This window comes from Oncorhynchus masou, chromosome 2 (assembly GCF_036934945.1).
Source record: "Oncorhynchus masou masou isolate Uvic2021 chromosome 2, UVic_Omas_1.1, whole genome shotgun sequence".
Classification (NCBI taxonomy): Eukaryota; Metazoa; Chordata; class Actinopteri; order Salmoniformes; family Salmonidae; genus Oncorhynchus; species Oncorhynchus masou.
In genome coordinates, this window is record NC_088213.1 from 15839687 (window position 1) to 15862500 (window position 22814).

Sequence of the window (22814 nt, forward strand, 5' to 3'; positions counted from 1 at the left end):
ATGCAATCCCACATGTACATAGACTCCACAGACCAACAAACATCCACGCGCCAAAAGCCAGCAGATTAACTGAGCCACAAGGCAGTGTCATGGTAATGAGAGGGCCCAGTGCCTTGTCTCTCTCTCTGGTGGGCTGAGGGATGAGGCTCTGTTAAAGCCTCTGTGTATGAGAGAGACTATAGGAGCTGCTGAAAGGCACCAACAATGTAATGTTTCCTCTGCTTCCTGTTTGCGGAGAGAGAGAGTAAGAGGGAGAGAAATAGGTCTGGTCGACATCCACTGTGGGCCTCTGGGAACAGCCGTGATTCACACAGACGACACACACACACACACAAAAACCCAGAAACAATTAGTCAGTCAGAAAGACAATATACATAAACCTTTTGGTACAGACACAGAGACAAACCCCAGAGACAACCATGTGTCATGCACAGACAGACAGTCAGACAGACTCAGTCAGATACATCTCGTCCAATCAGCAGTGGGTGAGAAGGGGCTACACTTGGCTCCAGTGTTGAAGTCCTACTGGATCTCTCACCTGGTTGAGGTAATGATATTCTTCAGGCTTTTTGAGGTGAAAGGTGCTCCTCTCCTCCTCACTTGCTCCTGCCAGCAGGTAGTAAAACACATGGTAGTTCCTGAAAGGCAAGCAGGTCAGACAACATTAACACCACTTTACATTGTTTTTTACTAACAAACACTGGATTGTCCAATAGGAACAAAGTTGTCTCATTGAGTGTGAGTGTGTGTGTGTGTGTGTATGGACGTGTTTAACTATTCTTGTGGGGACCAGAAGTCCCTGCAAGAATAGTAAACAAACAAAAATTTGGGGACATTTTGTTAGTCCCCACAAGGTCAAATGCTATTTCTAGGGGGTTAGGGTTTAGGGTTAAGGTTAGAATTAGTATTCGGAGCTAGGGTTAGGGTTAAGTGTTAAGGAAAATAGGATTTTGAATGGGACTGAATTGTGTGTCCCCACAAGGTTAGTTGTACAATACTGAGTGTGTAGCTTAGAGGTCAGGGGGCAGAACCATGCTGCAGCTGGAGTCAAATCTCTCAATAAGAGCCCCCACCCCTCCCCCAACCCACAGGGGGCCCATTTTAGCCCCCCCCCCAGAGTGAGGTTAACCTTCGCAACACCATCCATTCTGCACAGCACATTAGTGTCAATCCCACTTAGGGCTGCTGAGAAATACTTCACCCAGCCTGAGCTTGGCTGGGTAATACACCATCATCTAAACTGATTCTGTTGAACACTTGTTGATGTCAAACTGTACTTGATACTTGGCGTTAACTTCCTTTATGACACAATCATAAACTGTGTAGGACCACAGAATGACATTGGAAAAGTCCATATTTGTTAAGGGTTTTCAGGATATGGTGAATTGTGAGACACCTACTTTTCTCCCGAGTGGCACAGCAGTCTTAGGCACTGCATCTTAGTGCAAGAGCTGTCACTACAGTTCCTGGTTTGATTCCAGGCTGTATCACATCCAGCCATGATTGGGAGTCCCAAGGGGGGCGCACCATTGGTCCAGCGTCGCCCGGGTTTGGCCGGGGTAGGACGTCATTGTAAATAAGAATTTGTTCTTAACGGACTTGCCTAGTTAAGGTAAATAATAATAAAAATAATAATAGACTATTGGAACATGAACTGCAGGAGGCTCCAGTCCAGATCCACACTTGTGTCAGGACCAATTTGGCACCACATTTCTGTCACTGACCCTGCTGTGAATAACAAACTCACACCTACTGTAGGAAAGGACTTTCTAGCACAAATGGACAATTGGATTCCTCAACAAGTGTCAACGTCTAAACACATTGGTGGCAGCAGTGGGATCCAATCATGATTGAGTTCACCCTCTGTTTTGAGTGTGTGTGTGTGTGTGTGTGTGTGTGTGTGTGTGTGTGTTCTAGAGACACTCAATTTCATGTGGCGCAATCATTCTCACATCATTCTATATAAAAAGGGATTGAGTTGTTATTCACATGGAGTTGAAGTTCTCTCAGCAGTGACAAACCTCAGTGGAAGGATTTCTGGACTAGTTTGTGAGAGCTGCTCAATTCTGGATTCTAGCTTATCAAATTGTCTCTATTTAGACACTGCGAATTCAGAGATCTTCACTTTAACACTGTGGTGAAAATAAATGATTCTCCAACTCGTCATTCATGGTGTATTTGTTTACCCAACATGGTTTACTGTGTAAGTGTTCCTAAACCACAACATGAACTCAGTCTACAAAACAATTAGGGAAATGATCAATGTCTGATTCTATTTGAACACAATGCCAAGTCCTTGTTCTGCAGTAACATGATACTCCAGTCCTGTAGTGTATGATGATGATGGTGTGTGTGGCAGTAGGATGGTTAAGGGTGCATGCTTACCGTTCATTGTGTTCCTGGTAGACCAGTCTTGATTTCTCCAGAAGGTACTTCTCCACATAGGCTCTGGAACAAACAGCACAGACCTGGCGTCAGTCACAACTGACTGGGGGGGGGGTCCCGGACCAAATTGATCAGATATTGGCATTGGACAATGCACCCGGAGCTGCCACCAAATTCACTATGGAGGCTATGTAGAACTATAACAAGGATGAGTATAGATGTAGGACTGAGGGACTATAGACTGGTAGGACTAAAATGTGTCAGGGGACACAAGGGACATAGAATAGACAGGAGATGGGGACACCTAGTCAGTTGCACAACTGAATGTATTCAACCAGAATGTGTCTTCCACATTTATTTGATTAAGGCAGCCCTCTCTGATTCAGAGAGGTTAGGGGGGCTGCCTTCATCAACGTCCATGTGATTGGTGCCTTAATATAGAGGAGGGGCCAGGGGACATAGCCAGTCAACTAGGATGTAGGAGCTGCAGGTCAAACAAGGTAAACAATGACTTAATGTAATATCTGAATGGGTGTCTCACCCTCGGACAGTGCCACTCTCCTGGTAATTCACTTGGATGAACTTGCCAAAGCGACTCGAGTTGTTGTTGTGGGCAGTTTTTGCATTCCCAAATGCCTGCAGAGAGAGAAGAGAGAGGGGATGAGAACAAATCCATGCAGGTGACGCAAGGTTATATGTCCATGTTGGAAAAGACTGGTGGGCGTCGGCATGTTTGTGGGTCAACCAATCTGGGATAACAACCACGTGAGCCAACCTCAAGACATTTCTTTGATCAAGTACACCTCAGAGCCATATTTCATTCAGTCTAATAACATGGAATAGATCTTTACTTATGCATTATACAGGAAATTTCTCATTTTGCTGACACAGGAGCCTCACCGCACCACACACACACACACACACACACACACACACACAGGCTGGGAGCAGCACAGAAACCAACATGTCCTCAGAATGCTCTGAAGCTCTTCAGTTTAAAGTCAGACAAATGGCCCAAAAATGGTGGAGCTGCAGCAAGAAGCCCTGATGGGGGAAAAGTGTCCACTGGGTAATGTAATCCATGTGGACCTGCTGGAACATGTTTAGTGGTGTGCTTTAATAAGAGTCCAGTAATTCCCCTCTGGCTCTGTTTGTGTTGTACAGCTGCCTGGAGGGGAAGTCCTTATTCACCCTTCAGAAACCCTGCAGTTATTTGTAGCCTCCGCCGCAAGTAAACAAATTCCTCCACGAATCACTTTTTGAGCTGCACTTTGTGCATCTGGAAGGGGGAGAAAACAACCGGGCCGCCCGGTCCACTCCCTTAGCCTAGCATCAGGACCGCCGTTCACTTCAGCTCGGTGCTTGCTAATACACGAGCTACTAAAACGGGTAGTTAGCGTGCTAACGCAAGGCGGAGGAACGCCAGGACGGTTTGAGCCACCGCAGCCTGATGGGCAGAGAGTCCGAGTAAATAGGCCGGAGACAGTGGGAGCACACCTTTCTGCTCTTATTCACACTTCACTGGAGGACGCTACCCTGGAGACCACGGGAGCACACCTCCCTGCTCTTATTCACACTTCACTGGAGGACGCTACCCTGGAGACCACGGGAGCACACCTCCCTGCTCTTATTCACACTTCACTGGAGGACGCCCTACCCTGGGAGGACCACGGGAGCACACCTCCCTGCTCTTATTCACACTTCACTGGAGGACCCTATTCACTGGAGACCGGAGACCGGGGAGCACACCTCCCTGCTCTTATTCACACTTCACTGGAGGACCCTACACTGGAGACCGCGGGAGCACACCTCCCTGCTCTTATTCACACTTCACTGGAGGACCCTACACTGGAGACCGCGGGAGCACACCTCCCTGCTCTTATTCACACTTCACTGGAGGACCCTACACTGGAGACCGCGGGAGCACACCTCCCTGCTCTTATTCACACTTCACTGGAGGACGCTACACTGGAGACCGCGGGAGCACACCTTCCTGCTCTTATTCACACTTCACTGGAGGACGCTACCCTGGAGACCACGGGAGCACACCTTCCTGCTCTTATTCACACTTCACTGGAGGACGCTACACTGGAGACCGCGGGAGCACACCTTCCTGCTCTTATTCACACTTCACTGGAGGACGCTACACTGGAGACCGCGGGAGCACACCTTCCTGCTCTTATTCACACTTCACTGGAGGACGCTACACTGGCGGCAGAACCCAGGACACTTGGCTGCTTTGCTGCTGGGCCACACGAACACGTCCGGGTCGCAGCCAGCATCAGTGACCTCACAGCTCTATTGGTGACTTGCCCACCAGACAAACTGTCCACAGGCAGACAGAGGAAAAGTTAACACACCATGTTCCCATATTGAGCATATTGAGGTGAAACTGCATTAGAGTGCCAAGTCAATACTATTGGAGTACTGGATAGGCATTGTTGATGTGGAAACCAGTAAGGGTGAGATGTTGAAAGGCTAGATGATAGGCTGTGAATGAGATATGCTCCATGGAGAATTTACGTAGCAGGTTAGGGTAATTAGGTTAGGAAAAGGGTTAGGGTTAACTAAGGGAAAAAATAAATAATAAAATATATATTATTATTTATATTTTTAACTTTAACTTGACAAAAGCTGTACCCCTTCTAGCCATTCCAGGTATTCTTTGATGCTCAAAATTCCACGTTATACATGAAACTGGAGTGGGAACCATTAAAAACTCTGAATGATTTACTTGGGTGTACCGTGTGTACATCCACCTGGTCTGTGTAAAACCATCCCTAGTTAGAGAGGACACATTTATGGCCGACAACATATGTATGGTTCCGCAGGCTTGGCTGGCTCCATATCTGCCACAGTAAATCTTCCTCAGATAATATTGGGATGAGCAGGACCATGGCTAGCATCCAGCATGCAACAAGAAACACTTGGTCCTGGTCCTTTAAGAAGCAGCTGGAGAAGTGATCAAAGGAGCGAACTTATAATTCCATTGGTTCACAGGTAGAAGTCTATGACAACTACAACAGGGGCGTGGTCAGAAACAAAAACAGCACTGCCAAACTGCATTATATCAGAGCAGAAATATGCGTTTCATAGCTTTTTTTCGATAGGAAACATGAGGGACTGTTTAGCTTCAGTGGAGTGGAGCCAGAGTAGAGAGCGTGCAGGAAGGGTGGGCTGGGATAGCTCCCGAGGGGCCCTTGGCTTGTGCTGCTGTGCTATAAAGGTTATTATAAACTGTGTGGTTCGAACCCTGAAAGCTGATTGGCTGACAGCCGTGGTATATCAGACCGTATACCACGGGTATGACACAATTTATTTTTACTGCTCTAATTACATTGGTAACCAGTTCATAATAGCAATAAGGCACCTCGGGGCATGTGGTATATGGCGAATATACCACGGCTAAGGGCTGTTCTTATACACGACGCAATGAGGAGTTCCTTATTGCTTACGTGTCCTGCCACTGATACGCGACCCCTGACTACAGCACCTGCTGTGTGATATCATGGACTGCAACTGGGCATGGGATCAGAGAGTGAGTGGAGAACAGAGACAGCCATAGCACTGCTCTTGTTGTAATCCATCTCCAGACGCACAGATCTACTTTCCATAGAATATATTAGAAAAGCTGTCGTTATAGTAACCTAGTACCGAGCCAACGTGACATTCATCAATACACTTTGGAGGCAGGGTTCATTAAAATGGCAACATGCTGATAAGTGCAAGGGCACCGTAAAGTCCTCCCAATTAAAAATATAACTATCTACAAAGTAGAAGAGCACATGGACAGATTAGCCACTGAGTCACATTGACTTCATGATGGATCCTCTTCCTTTTCAACAGCAGGGTAAATAATTAGTTGCAGTCAGATCTTATACATTTGCAACATTCTGTAGGAATTCCATTAGTGCCTCCCATCTGTGGTGGATAATAAGATCTTTGTATGTCGGGGACACTACAATGTGTGCACTGGGTCATGCAGCGATGAGAGGAGACACAGACCTTAATCATATAGGATGAGTTAATTAGTGACTTCTGCTGAAGGAGAGAGAAGAACAGAGCCGTTGTGTATGTGTGAATTTTTAAAAGCGGCATTAGGGTCACATTGGGCCCTCAGAGAAGAGAACAAAAGAGAGGCTGAGTTGACAGACAGTGGAGTGACTGCTCTGATGGGTTGCAGCTAGAAGATCATTTTCCACGCTGGGTTGTAATTGGGAGTTTCCTGGTCCCATGTGATGCTGATAAGTAAACACAGTAACAACATCCCCATACATGGACTATACATAGTTTATGTGCATTTTCAAGCCCAATACTGCTTCAAGTGATGTAGGCTCATACCTAACATATGGCTGTAGGAGACCACAGATCTGGGACCAGGCCTAAACATATAAAAGAAAAGGGTTCATATTGAAACAAGAAGGGTTGAATTCTTTAGAACTGTTCCAGTTTCAGCCAGTCTCGTACAGGGCAGGTCACCAAGTAGTACAGTAAAATCAGTCTGACGATGAACACTACTTACTGTACTTCACGTTGCTCACGTCCATTTCCTCCATGTCTTTGGCTGCGTTTACACTAATCGGTCACTAATTGTTCTTTTGACCACTCACATCAGATCTTTTCACATCAGATCTTTTTCAGAGCTGATCTGATTGGTCAAAATAGCAATTATTGGAGAAAAAAAAATCTCAATTGGGCTGCCTGTATAAATAGGGCTGCCATCAGAATTGGGCTGCCTGTATAAATAGGGCTGCCATCAGAATTGGGCTGCCTGTGTAAATAGGGCTGCCATCAGAATTGGGCTGCCTGTATAAATAGGGCTGCCATCAGAATTGGGCTGCCTGTATAAATAGGGCTGCCATCAGAATTGGGCTGCCTGTATAAATAGGGCTGCCATCAGAATTGGGCTGCCATTGAGTCTGTGGACATGCAAGGTCTCACTTCTGCTCACTGACTCACACAGCTTCCCTGAACACATCCTATCATTATCCACAATGGTGTGTCTACGACTCACCTAATGCAATCTGAGGGTTCAACAACTTTCACAATGAGATCAAACAGTCAATGATGACTAGACACAGCTTGTACCACAATTATGCCACAGTCTGTGTGTGTGTGTGTGTGTGTGTGTGTGTGTGTGTTGGCAGATCCAGTTTTATGCAACAGTGTGTGTGTGGGCAGATCTGGTTTTTATGCCACGGCGTGTGGGCAGATATGTTTAAAAAATAACCGCTGACGAAGGCTGTCGCCGAAACACGTCCGTTTGCTCTGACCTCTGCTGCTGAAAAAATACATGAAAACTCGAAAGAATATTCCAGTGAGTTCATGTTCTTTTTTTCAAATGTTTGCCCTTTGAACCCAGCACCCAAATACCTTTTTCTACTACAAACTTGAGCACACCAATCACTCTTCGCAGATACTGTTTTACCCAGGCTAATTGCTAACTGTATCCCCTGTAATTCCACACCTTCTTAGGTCATTCTGGCTGAAGTTGCTGTGGTCAATGTGGTTTGGTTAATCATGGGGTTATATTGAGTCATGTTTCCCCCAGACTGTTTAAAGGGAGAGACAAGAAGGCAACGGGTTTTAAAGGGAGCAGTTGCTCACAGACAAGGTCCTAGAGATCCATGTCAGATTTCCAGTGTGATTCCTTCATATAGCATCTTAAAGGGACAGACTGAGGGATTACAGGTCCTGCTTAAAAAACAGTGAACATTGACAACATTTCTTAACACTACATTTAGGTGCTCTTCTGTGACAAACTAAATATGCTAATCTCCATTATTATGCAATTAGGGCAACTAACACACTACATAACAATTCTAAAACAATGTTGTTAAGACTAGTTAGAGCATTACTTGACCAGGTGTTACAAATGATCACTTTTAATGAAGTATCTTCAAATAGGGAATGTTAGCCATGCTGGAGCTGCTCTGGTCGAGTTGGTTAACTAATTAAACCTGAGTGATTCAACTAAAGAGATGTATTGAAAAGCCACAACGTGATCCCAAAACCCCCTTGAAACAAAATACTATTGACCCCTTGTCTAGAAAATAACAGTTGAAATCTCTCCAACGGAAATTCCCCACAATGAATCTTGCTCTGTGCTTCTTTGTGTTGAATCGGTTCAAACCCAGCAGGAGGAAAGGAGAAGAATTTAAGTTGTGGGCCTCAGGGAATTAGCAGCAACACTAACGCTAGCATGGACTGTGGTAACGTAGGAGAAACGCTGAAAGTCAAGCTGCAACCCTGCTGCAATGAAACATGTCCACCCAATGCTACAAGTGTCCCAGGATCTTACACTGGGACAAACTAACTCCTTATGAGGATCTCTCTGCACGCAAAATCACTCTGCGCTCAAAGGAGTCATCTACTGACCCTGGCCAATGCAGGGAATTGTGACTTGACTTCGGCATGTTAATAAGAGTTTCTGAGTTATTCAAGTATACAGAGGCACTGCCGTTGACACGAGCGTTGGCCGAGTCCAAAGGTCCGTTTAAACAATTAAGCTCTTCAAACAGAGCACATAAAGATGCCATTGTTAAAGGTCTTCCACATTGTGCAGTTCTACAAAGACTCCCGACAACCACCACAACACCCTGTCGCGACAACCACCACCACCCTGTCGCGACAACACCCTGTCGCGACAACACCCTCTCGCGACAACACCCTCTCGCGACAACACCCTCTCGCGACAACACCCTCTCCCGACAACCACCACAACACCCTCTCCCGACAACCACCACAACACCCTCTCCCGACAACCACCACAACACCCTCTCCCGACAACCACCACAACACCCTCTCCCGACAACCACCACAACACCCTCTCCCTACAACCACCACAACACCCTCTCCCGACAACCACCACAACACCCTCTCCCGACAACCACCACAACACCCTCTCCCGACAACCACCACAACACCCTCTCCCGACAACCACCACAACACCCTCTCCCTACAACCACCGCAACACCCTCTCCCTACAACCACCATGCTGTGGAAAAAGTCAGACTTTACCCCTACCTACATGTAAAAATGACCGACTAAACTGTACCGCCATACATTGACTCGGTACCGGTTCACCCTGTATATAGCCCATTTTATTGCGTTACTTTTTATTACATTTTTTACTTTAGTTTGTTTTCGGTCAATATTGTCTTAACTCTAATTCTTGAACTGCATTAAGGTAAGTATTAAGTATATCACGTAAGATCTACATCTGTTGTATTTGGCGCATATGACAAATAACATTTGATAAACGAGGGCTGCAACATAGGGGGCCTAAGAGGCAAACCCCATACTCTGTCCCATACTAAGTTCTTGCTTTGAAACCGACAAAAGATTTGAGAACCTTCAACCATTACTTTCTCCATTCAGTTTAATTGGGGGTGTTGACCTTGGTATAATATCTTGGTAAGAATTCTATAAGATTGGAGACATTGAATTGGTGTGCTGGACACTGGGTTTGAAACTGAAACCACAGAAGAGTTTGTCTGACAAACTCTCTCATAGTGAACCACAACAGGTAGACGCAACCTGATGACTCATCACAGATATGGGCGTGAGGCAGGGCGTGAGGCAGGGAGTGAGGCAGGGCGTGAGGCAGGGTGTGAGGCAGAATAAGAGAAGTGCAAGACAGATGGAGGGTGCAATACAAAATGAGAGAGACTGAAAACAAGTAAAACCGTTTTTATTGTCACATACACCAGATAGGGGCAGTGAAATGTGTTGTTCTACAGGGTCAGTCATAATAGTACGGCGCCCCTTGAACAAATTAGGGTTAAGTGCCTTGCTCAAGGGCACATGAGCAGAATTTTCACCTTGTCGGCTCGGGTATTAGAATCAGCGTAATTTTGGGGTTACTGGCTCAATGGGTCAGAAAGAGAAACTGAGACAGTAAAGAGAAGGAGCGAGAGAGAGACAGAGAAAGAGAAAGACCGACCTATTTCCCCTAATGCCAGTAGCTCATTATGAGTTAGTTGTGGGACATTATGAGTTAGTTGTGGGACATTATGAGTTAGTTGTGGGACATTATGAGTTAGTTGTGGGACATTATGAGTTAGTTGTGGGACATTATGAGTTAGTTGTGGGACATTATGAGTTAATTGTGGGACATTATGAGCTAGTTGTGGGACATTATGAGTTAGTTGTGGGACATTATGAGTTAGTTGTGGGACATTATGAGTTAGTTGTGGGACATTATGGAAATGAGTGGGCGGGGTTGAGATGAAAGTCTGTCCTCATCACAACAATCAGCACGCTTGGCTGCACCATCTGAGACACCTTTCATTTAACGTAAGTCTCTCTGAAGACAAAGCCAAAAATGGCTGCCAAGTTGAGAGTCCCTTGCAACTTGAATACACAGAGAAAAAAAAACAACTTTTGTTCAGTTCATTTCAATCAGCCAGATTTGCTAGTGGGAAACAAGCTAGCAGGAAACAGATCATATACTGTACAACTCTCCATAATTACAACACTACATCATCCTAACCAACCTCCACATCTTTAACAACACTACACCATCCTAACCAACCTCCACATCGCTGACAACACTACATCATCCTAACCAACCTCCACATCGCTGACAACACTACACCATCCTAACCAACCTCCACATCGCTGACAACACTACACCATCCTAACCAACCTCCACATCGCTGACAACACTACACCATCTTAACCAACCTCCATCACGCTGACAACACTACACCATCAACCTCAACACTACACCATCACCTCCATCACAACACACTACACCATCTTAACCAACCTCCACCATCTTAACCAACCTCCACATCGCTGACAACACTACACCATCCTAACCAACCTCCACCATCTTAACAAACCTCCACATTGCTGACAACACTACACCATCTTAACCAACCTCCACATCACTGACAACACTACACCATCTTAACCAACCTCCACATTGCTGACAACACTACACCATCTTAACAAACCTCCACATTGCTGACAACACTACACCATCCTAACCAATTTACACGTCATTCAGGCGGCAAGCAAACAACCCTCTCAGCTAGCTAGTTAGCACTAGCCACATGAGGCTCGGCATTCCAGAGGGTGACACAGCTTTCACCACCACCGCTGCCAGAGTACCTAGCATTTCACACACAGTCACACACCTCCCTGCACCGCCTCACCGTTTGTGGGAAAAGTGAGAGCAGGGAGAGATGGGGATTACCTCACTGTCTAAAGCCTAAAAGGAAGCCACACGGATGAAGTATGTAATCTGGCCTTTATCGGTAAGTGATACTGATAGGCATCTGGAAGTGTCCATTTCCTGTTTCAGTGGAGTGGAAGATGGGGCGGTGGCAGCCCTACAATCTGTGTTGGTTTCCCTGGCCACACACTAGGAGAGGGACCTGACTGACTTTCTCCAGTGAGTCAGCAAAATGATTCACCCCTCCATCTCTTAACTGGAGTAGGGCAGAGCTGTGAGCTTCCTCTGACTGCCCATGTCAGGCATCTGATTCCTGTGGAATCTCACATTCTCTCTGACTGTCACACATGCACACGCAGACATGCACAGGCAGACATGCACAGGCAGACATGCACAGGCAGACATGCACAGGCAGACATGCACAGGCAGACATGCACAGGCAGACATGCACAGGCAGACATGCACAGGCAGACATGCACAGCAGACATGCACAGGCAGACATGCACAGGCAGAGGCNCATGCACAGGCAGACATGCACACGCAGACATGCACAGGCAGACATGCACAGGCAGACATGCACACACACCATTTCCTGCTTCTGTCAATATCGCTTAATGTGTAATGAGGCGTAGCACGGTGATGTAAACAGTCCATCCTGCTTCTATAGTCACAGCAATACCACTGACTAAAGGATTAATCCAACTCCCCCTAATCTCCTGCTACTGTACTACAGGATTAATCCTAATCTCCTGCTACAGTACTACAGGATTAATCCTAATCTCCTGCTACAGTACTACAGGATTAATCCAACTCCCCTAATCTCCTGCTACAGTACTACAGGATTAATCCAACTCCCACTATTCTCCTGCTACTGTACTACAGGATTAATCCAACTCCCACTAATCTCCTGCTACAGTACTACAGGATTAATCCAACTCCCCTAATCTCCTGCTACAGTACTACAGGATTAATCCAACTCCCACTATTCTCCTGCTACTGTACTACAGGATTAATCCAACTCCCACTATTCTCCTGCTACAGTACTACAGGATTAATCCAACTCCCCCTAATATCCTGCTACTGTACTACAGGATTAATCCTAATCTCCTGCTACAGTACTACAGGATTAATCCAACTCCTCCTAATCTCCTGCTACAGTACTACAGGATTAATCCTAATCTCCTGCTACAGTACTACAGGATTAATCCTAATCTCCTGCTACTGTACTACAGGATTAATCCAACTCCTGCCAGTACTAATCTCCTGCTCCTGCTACAGTACTACAGGATTAATCCTAATCTCCTGCTACAGTACTACAGGATTAATCCTAATCTCCTGCTACAGTACTACAGGATTAATCCAACTCCTCCTAATCTCCTGCTACAGTACTACAGGATTAATCCTAATCTCCTGCTACAGTACTACAGGATTAATCCAACTCCCCCTAATCTCCTGCTACAGTACTACAGGATTAATCCTAATCTCCTGCTACAGTACTACAGGATTAATCCTAATCTCCTGCTACAGTACTACAGGATTAATCCAACTCCCCCTAATCTCCTGCTACAGTACTACAGGATTAATCCAACTCCCCCTAATCTCCTGCTACAGTACTACAGGATTAATCCAACTCCTCCTAATCTCCTGCTACTGTACTACAGGATTAATCCAACTCCCCCTAATCTCCTGCTACAGTACTACAGGATTAATCCTAATCTCCTGCTACAGTACTACAGGATTAATCCAACTCCCACTATTCTCCTGCTACAGTACTACAGGATTAATCCAACTCCCCCTAATCTCCTGCTACAGTACTACAGGATTAATCCAACTACCCCTAATCCCCTGCTCTAGTACCACTCACTAAGGATGAATCAAATCAATTTTAAATTGGTCACATACACATGGTTAGCAGATGTTAATGAGAGTGTAGCGAAATGCTTGTGCTTCTAGTTCCGACAGTGCAGAAGTATCTAACAATTCCCCAACAACTATCTAATACACACAAATCTAAAGGGGTGAATGAGAATATGTACATATAAGTATATGGATGCGGGATGGCCGAGCGGCATAGGCAAGGTGCAGTAGAAACACAGTACATACATGTGATGTAAGATATGTAAACATTATTTAAAGTGACTAGTGATCAGGTCTCTGTGTGCAGCAGCCTCTCTGAGTTAGTGATGGCTGTTCAGCAGTCTGATGGCCTTGAGATAGAAGCTCTTTTTCAATCTCTCGGTCCCAGCTGTGATGCACCTGTACTGATCTCGCCTTCTGGATGATAGTGGGGTGAACAGGCAGTAGCTCGGGTGGTTATTGTCCTTGATGATCTTTTTGGCCTTCCTGTGACATCGGGTGCTCTAGGTGTCCTGGAGGGCAGGTAATTTGCCCCCGGTGATGCGTTGTGCAGACCGCACCGCCCTCTGGAGAGCCTTGCAGTTGAGGGTGGTGCAGTTCCCGTACCAGGCGGTGATACAGCCTGTCAGAATACTTGGACATTCCAGGATTTCAAAGGGCACCAACCACCAAGTCAATAAACCATCAAGTTAGTCCTTAAAAATAAAACAATTGATACTTGGAATATTTTATCATCTGTAAAAGTTTATCAGGGTTTTGGGTGACAAACCAAATTTCTTCCACCTCCTGAGGTTGAAGAGGTGCTGTTGCGCCTTCTTCACCACACTGTCTGTGTGGGTGGACCATTTCAGTTTGTCTGTGATGTGTATGCCCAGGAACTTAAAAAAACTTTCCACCTTTTCCACTGCTGTCCCAACGATGTGGATAGGAGGCTGCTCCCTCTGCTGTTTCCTGAAGTCCACGATCATCTCCTTTGTTTTGTTGACGTTCAGTGAGAGGTTGTTTTCCAGACACCACACTAAAGGATTCATCCAATGGCAGTGTAGTAAATAGGACCCAGCATTGCCACGTGTCATCTACAGCCACCCACAACACCTGCTGTATTATCCAGTCGTTAAATAATCTATTACCTAGCTGATATTATCCAGATAGAATGTTCTCATATAGCAATGGCCTACAAATAGAACTACATAGTTCAGGGTACATGCTTGCATGCATGTTCTAAAGAGCAACGACAGAAAGATAGTTTTGAAAGGTCTTCATCACAAAAGACATACATTTAATTTTGCCTTATTGAAGCTCTCACTACCACCCATGAGCCTGTTTAACTGAAATGGCTGAATTCCTTCTCAGCAGGTGCCGTAGGGGATGCGACGACTCCTAAATTGAAGGTTCGCCGTCTTTGTTTTGAAGTTCCCCACGGGGCTAGAATTCCCCAGCGAGCGCTCCTCATTGAAAGCAGGGGATGTTTTCTGTACCGACTGTACCCAAACTTGGCACCAGATGCTTAGGTGTGTGTGTTTGTGTGTGTGTCTGTGTACAACAATGCTAAAATGTAGGGGTGCTGATGACTGGGCTTGGCTGTGTGGCCACAGGCATGGAACAGGAGGCAACGTGTCAACACGTATGGAAGAGTCCAATAAAGAGGTGTTGAGAGGAGAAGAAAGGCTTTAAAACAGTGACGGGCGGGACCTCATAGCTGTCAATCACAGACCTGGGCTATTTGATTTGTGGAGACACAGGAGAGTGATAATGCTGCCTTCAGATGCTGGTCTAGGATCAGCTGTTGTGTTTTCTCCATGATGGTAAGGATTGAGGGAGGGAACTCGCTTCCCTCTGACATTTTACGAAGGAAGCGGGGAGAGGGTGGACGACAGAGGATATGAGGAACGCCTTGAGATTTACCCCTATCAGTTCTCAATATACAAGCATGCAGAACGGTACGTCTGCTAATACAAGGAGATACTACATAACTGGACAACTGACTGACATTCTACTCTGCATTGGTCTAAAGCTTTGGTCTAAAGCAGGGACGGGCAACCTTTTGAAGGCCCATCCCCCATCTACACCAAGCTGCTTATTTTGATATTAGACAGCCATTACAGCTGCGAATTATTTTGAGTAACTTTCTACTCACTTTGTACAACTCTTAGAGCAGGGATGGGCAACTGGCGGCCCTTGGATCAATAAAATACAAGTGTGAGTACGCAGATTCGCGAGCAACTGCAGCCCCTGATGATGAGTTCAGATTTTTTGTGGCCCCCACTCCCCATTATGTTGCCCATCCCTGATCTAAAGTGACTCACATGGTCACTCCTGAGGCCCCCTTTCAGCCTCTAGTGAAAGGGGGATACCTAGTCAGTTGTACAACTGAATGCCTTCAACTGAAATGAGTCTCCTGCTGTTAACCCAATCTTAAAATCAGAGAGGTGCGGGGGGGGGGCTGTCATAATCGGCATCTACGTCGTTGTCGCCTAGGGCATGGCTGTCACACTGGTTTGATTTTCAACATTGCTAAGATGCCAGAGATGTGATGTCATTTGTCATTTCTCACAGCGCATACAGTGGGCTCTCTGTTCTTTAAAGTCGTATCCTGGCCAAACATTCTCCTCATTATCATTCCTGTTCCTCAACTACAGGTTCCGCTCTAGATGAGGCCATGTGATGAGAATCAAAAATACGCCATGTTTCTTCACCCGTTGAACTTTTGACCCTTTGTGTGTTTGGTTCTTTAAGTGTGAGAAATGAGAGGTATGCGTCCCCTTTACTAAAGGTTGACACATTCAAACTCAGTTCCTCTCTGAGCTTGTGATTAATTATCCCTCCTTGATCCAGAGTGCCATCTGCGACAAACAGAAAACAAATGTGGAGCAAAGAAGCATGGTGGAAAAGGAATTCTGCCCCAAACAATGATGGAGGTCAGCTGAGAGCAGAAGCTCCTTCTTTGGATACAAACTTTCCCAGGACATTCCAAGATAAACAATAGTGCAGTGTTCAGTGAAAGTGGAGCGAGCTTGAGAGAGAGAGGTGGTGAGAGAGAGAAAAAAAAACTTAGAATGGTTGAAGGGTTCTTGTTTTGAGCAACCTCTGAGGCGTCTTCGAGCAGACAATCCCTGGTAGAAGTTGAGCAAGTCTCAGATGCAGGACCAGCTTTCCCTCCCTGAATCCTAACCCTAACAAACAAACTTCTAAACGGACATTAGAGCGGTGTATAACTTCACATAGTTGTTACATCAATACGGTACTCTATCATATCATTCTCAACACAGAATCTAGACTAATATTCTGTAGCTCGTATAAAATTGTAACACTCCAAAAAGGACAAACACTATGTCCTATCTACTTTAAGAGAAGAGGCTGCAGAGTGATCTTCGAATGCACATGACAACCCAGCCCAACGTCGCCAGTCATCACAGGAACAAAGCAGTTAAAGGGATTAGCGATATCGCTATACAGTCATGATAAACGATGCACTCTGCTAATGCCTCCCTCTATTGACAGCGTTTTCACACAGAGCAGCAGGGTGATGACAAATTAGCCGTGTGCATGCGGGGCGGAGTGGACGCTACCTGGTGTTTAGCAGCTAGCCATGGCCAGCATAACAAGCTGGTGGAAGAAAGCTAACGCTTCCCTAAGACCCCACTAACATGAAACTACACAAATAGCATGCAACCTTAGCCTAGCTTTTAGCCTAGCAGCTAAAAGCCAATTTATGCTTGATCCAAAAATGTGGAGCCTACGGGGGGGGGGGCATGCAGAGGCCAAATGAAGCATCATACTTCAGCGCCGGGCGCCTCTCAATTGTTTTGACAATGTGGAGGGATCCATAGAGCATGATTGGTAGGTGGGGCGGTAAGCACTGTATAAACAAAGTCACTTCCTTAAACTTCCTTCACAATAGCTCTGCTCCGCTAAGCACAAGATGTATGAAGCCCTGACGTCTGTGGAGGCTGCATCGCAGTAAATGCTGTACGGCCACTTCAGATTGCCGGATTGACCATGCAGAGCCTTTAAGCCTCCATTGGTTTATAGTTAGGCTATGGCCTGAGGAGGGTGGGTTGCCATGGAAACGGCACTAAGTGTTCTATGCCTTTTGTGTTTATTATTTACCATGAAAATGCCTTAAAAACCTAAATAGAAGGTCACATGATGAGACCATTCCTTCCATTCACCCACAGCCTTAGCTCTGGACTTGGAGTCATCCACCCAACACACCCACCTACCTACAAAGGACCGTACTGTCCAGCCAACTGATCTTTCTCAGATAGCAGCTTTGCCAGCAGCATACCACCCTGCATCCCACTGCTGGCTTGCCTCTGAATCTAAACAGGGTTGACACTAGTAGGTCCCTGTATGGGAGACCAGATGCTGTTGGAAGTGGGGTTGGAGGGCCAGTAGGAGGCACTCTTTCTCTGGTCTAAAATAAAATATCCCAATGCCTCAGGGCAGTGACATTGCCCTGTGTAGGGTGTGGTCTTTCGGATGGGATGTTAAACAGGTGTCCTGACTCTGGTCACTAAAGATCCCATGGCTCTTATTGTAAGAGTAGGGGTGTTAACCTCAGTGTCCTGGCTAAATTCCCCATCTGGCCCTCATACCATCATGGCCACCTAATCCTCCCTAGCTTCCAATTGGCTCATTCATCCCCCTCCTCTCCCCTGTAACTATTCCCCAGATCATTGCTGTAAATGAGAAAGTGTTCTCAGTCAACTTACCTGGTAAAATAAGGGTAAAATAAAACCTTTAATAAAAAGCTCTCAGTGATGCTTACTTGAATAAGACAACCCAACCTTGACAAAAGCCTGACTGTTCAAACGGTTCATACTGATCAGAGAACAGTTCGTACTGATCAGAGAACAGTTCGTACTGATCAGAGAACAGTTCGTACTGATCAGAGAACAGTTCGTACTGATCAGAGAACAGTTCGTACTGATCAGAGAACAGTTCGTACTGATCAGAGAACAGTTCGTACTGATCAGAGAACAAGCTAATGTTCTATTGTTCCAGAAATAAACAAAGCCATTGATCAACGAGTCTGGCAACTTGGAGGTTAGAGAACTGACTAATGTGTCAGAGTACATAGAAGGGGGAACACTCTCCCTCTCCCTCAGTTACCCCCACTGGTAGTACTGCATAAAGCACTTCCTGGTTGACTATAAATCCATACAAATTCCTCCGTAAATCCCATGTTACACAACGGATTTCTCAGCAGCCAGAAAGCTGACTATCGACAACGCTGGATATTAAGAAAGATAGCAGCACCCACCCACTCACTCACTCATACACCCAGGATAGAACCGGACTACTCTGTTGCAGGAAGCTGAAACTGTTACCCGAGCCAGCAGTCTCTTCTGCCCTGCCCTAGAGATCCCCACAGCACTGCATACAGAGTGTGTCAGCACTGCGCAGAGTGGAGATGCTGTGTGTGTGTGTGTGTGTGTGTGTGTGTGTGTGTGTGTGTGTGTGTGTGTGTGTGTGTGTGTGTGTGTGTGTGTGTGTGTGTGTGTGTTGCAGGGATAGAGAGACTTGGCAGGGTGCCCTGCAGGGCTAGGCCTGTGTAGCAGCCTGCTGATGTCGAGGCGCCCTGAGTAGCAGCACTCCCAGTTCCCCTGAGGTGTGTCCATACAGCCATTACGAACCACTGTGGGTCGTTCAGATAGAAATCACTTGTGTAGAACAGACATGCCTCTCTGACGTGTAGAATAAGGAATCATATCAGTTCTATTCATAGCATTTCTATCGGCAACGTTCAGTGCTTTGCAGCATCCTGGACACAACCCAGGAGTATAACTCCCTAGTCCCTCAGTCCTGAGGAAGGACTTCATCACTGCAACGCTTTAACCCTCCATCACAAGGACTTGATAACACCATCAGAACCATTACATAACGGACAACAGAAGAGCCATTACAATACAGAACTGATGTCATCTTACAACACCCAACTGCACATTACCATGACATAGCACCACTAAAGTAGTCCACTGACACAGAGCTGATTCAGTCTCTCAGTAGGTCTGGGAATATCAGGCTTAGAGCTCCACTGATGTCTCTCATAGGTCTGGGAATATCAGGCTTAATGCAGTAGTCTACTGACACAGAGCTGATTCAGTCTCTCAGTAGGTCTGGGAATATCAGGCTTAATGCAGTAGTCCACTGACACAGAGCTGATTCAGTCTCTCAGTAGGTCTGGGAATATCAGGCTTAATGCAGGCCACTGACACAGAGCTGATTCAGTCTCTCAGTAGGTCTGGGAATATCAGGCTTAATGCAGTAGTCCACTGACACAGAGCTGATTCAGTCTCTCAGTAGGTCTGGGAATATCAGGCTTAATGCAGTAGTCCACTGACACAGAGCTGATTCAGTCTCTCAGTAGGTCTGGGAATATCAGGCTTAATGCAGTAGTCCACTGACACAGAGCTGATTCAGTCTCTCAGTAGGTCTGGGAATATCAGGCTTAATGCAGTAGTCCACTGACACAGAGCTGATTCAGTCTCTCAGTAGGTCTGGGAATATCAGGCTTAATGCAGTAGTCCACTGACACAGAGCTGATTCAGTCTCTCAGTAGGTCTGGGAATATCAGGCTTAATGCAGTAGTCCACTGACACAGAGCTGATTCAGTCTCTCAGTAGGTCTGGGAATATCAGGCTTAATGCAGAAGTCCACTGACACAGAGAGCTGATTCAGTCTGATTCAGTCTCTCAGTAGGTCTGGGAATATCAGGCTTAATGCAGTAGTCCACTGACACAGAGCTGATTCAGTCTCTCAGTAGGTCTGGGAATATCAGGCTTAATGCAGTAGTCCACTGACACAGAGCTGATTCAGTCTCTCAGTAGGTCTGGGAATATCAGGCTTAATGCAGTAGTCCACTGACACAGAGCTGATTCAGTCTCTCAGTAGGTCTGGGAATATCAGGCTTAATGCAGTAGTCCACTGACACAGAGCTGATTCAGTCTCTCAGTAGGTCTGGGAATATCAGGCTTAATGCAGTAGTCCACTGACACAGAGCTGATTCAGTCTCTCAGCTCTGGGAATATCAGGCTTAATGCAGTAGTCCACTGACACAGAGCTGATTCAGTCTCTCAGTAGGTCTGGGAATATCAGGCTTAATGCAGTAGTCCACTGACACAGAGCTGATTCAGTCTCTCAGTAGGTCTGGGAATATCAGGCTTAATGCAGTAGTCCACTGACACAGAGCTGATTCAGTCTCTCAGTAGGTCTGGGAATATCAGGCTTAATGCAGTAGTCCACTGACACAGAGCTGATTCAGTCTCTCAGTAGGTCTGGGAATATCAGGCTTAATGCAGAAGTCCACTGACACAGAGCTGATTCAGTCTCAGTACTGACTGACTACATATAGTGACAGACTAACCTTGCCACTGGGCAGATCTGACCCATGTGAATCACTAAGCGCCGCTGTGGGCATCCGACATCACTCATATTGACCCGAACTGACCAGTCTGGACCGCCCAGCCAGCCTGGGTCTGTGCCAGGCCACTGCAGCAAGGCAGAGATGGGCGGGACTGACTGACCTCCATGGCGAAGTCCAGAGTGGTGAAGGTATTAGCATGTGTTAACGAAAATAATGGTTGAATAGGTTGTTTCTATCATCTTACGTCTCATATTCATCTCACTGTGTAGAGACATACTGTGTAAATGCACATCCCGGTGCAAAAGTGGATTTTTGCCCCTGTCTCCCATCTGTAGGACTCTGAGGATGCATTAAACACCTATCAAAGTACATTTGAAGCATTGTGGTTCCAAACTGCCATTTCTTTTGAGGTGACATTGATTCATCACAAACTGCCTTAGGTGAAGACATCAGACGGGACGGCAGGGTAGCCTAGTGGTTAGAGTGTTGGACTAGTAACCGAGCTGACAAGGTACAAATCTGTCGTTCTGCCCCTGAACAGGCAGTTAACCCACTGTTCCCAGGCCGTCATTGAAAATAAGAATTTGTTCTTAACTGACTTGCCTGGTTAAATAAAGGTAAAATAAATAAAAATAAAATAAGACAAATCCTTAGCGCCTGTCCAGCCAGCAGTGTTCCTGAGGCTTTAACCCTTCAACGCCTGACCTTCAACTGCAGTACAATGCAGCAGAGGGTGAACCAAAGACCTGCAGGCATGTGAGAGTGTGTGCATGTATGTGTGTGACACACTGATGTTGGCATCTGTTAGTGGTGGACTGCAGTCATAGGCAGGCTGTGAAGTAGAGGACTGAACCCCCTAACCTCCACACACACACACACACACACACACACACACACACACACACACAGGGCCGAACAGAGCCCTTTGTCCTCCACAAGAGCCACAGAGAGAGAAAGCCAGAGAGAGATGGAGCCCACTAGATACAAAACAGGAGAACAGCAGCAGAGAGGAGTCAAAGCAACTGATGCAGGATGGGGAGTGATGCAGCGTTGGGAGTGTCTTTGCGCATGTGAGGGATGGGGGCTGTATTGGCAGTAGCTACAAAGCTGATTGCTTTTCCAGCTTAAGACGCACGCCCAGAGAGAGACCATATTATGTAAAGAGTGTCCCTATGATGTCTCTGGGGCAGTGTCAGCTCCACTAAAGACTACAGAGCCTAAAGAGTTAGACAGACAGCCCGGCCCCCGCTCCAAAAACCACCTAGCTCGGCCCCCGCTCCAAAACCACCGAGCCCGGCCCCCGCTTCAAAACCACCTAGCCCGGCCCCCGTTCCAAAACCACCCAGCCCGGCCCCCACTCCAAAACCACCCGGCCTCCGCTCCAAAACCACCCAGCCCGGCCCCCGCTCCAAAACCACCCAGGCCGGCCCCCGCTCCAAAACCACCCCCGGCCCCCGCTCCAAAACCACCCGCCCGCCCCCGCTCCAAACCACCTAGCCCGGCCCCCGCTCCAAAACCACCCAGCCCGGCCCCCGTTCCAAAACCACCCAGCCCGGCCCCCGCTTCAAAACCACCCAGCCCGGCCCCCGCTTCAAAACCACCCAGCCCGGCCCCCGTTCCAAAACCACCCAGCCCGGCCCCGTTCCAAAACCACCCAGCCCGGCCCCGCTCCAAAACCACCCAGCCCGGCCCCCGTTCCAAAACCACCCAGCCCGGCCCCCGTTTCAAAACCACCCAGCCCGGCCCCCGTTCCAAAACCACCCAGCCCGGCCCCCGTTCCAAAACCACCCAGCCCGGCCCCCGCTCCAAAACCACCCCCGTTCCAAAACCACCCTGTCCGGCCCCCGTTCCAAAACCACCCTGCCCGGCCCCTGTTCCAAAACCACCCGGCCCGGCCCCCGTTCCAAAACCACCCGGCCCCCACTCCAAACCACCCGGCCCCCACTCCAAACCACCCGGCCCCCACTCCAAACCACCCGGCCCCCACTCCAAACCACCCGGCCCCCACTCCAAACCACC

The 22814-nt window shown here is 47.0% G+C and overlaps 1 protein-coding gene across 1 annotated transcript in view; it reads right to left on the reverse strand.

Annotated features, from left to right (window-relative positions):
- The window catches only part of LOC135552611 (unconventional myosin-IXAa-like), a 186377-nt gene that overhangs the window by 87568 nt on the left and 75995 nt on the right, over positions 1-22814 (reverse strand). The window contains 3 exon segments of the mRNA XM_064984329.1: positions 539-638; positions 2386-2448; positions 2927-3021. Of these exon segments, the coding sequence (XP_064840401.1) occupies positions 539-638; positions 2386-2448; positions 2927-3021 (258 nt within the window).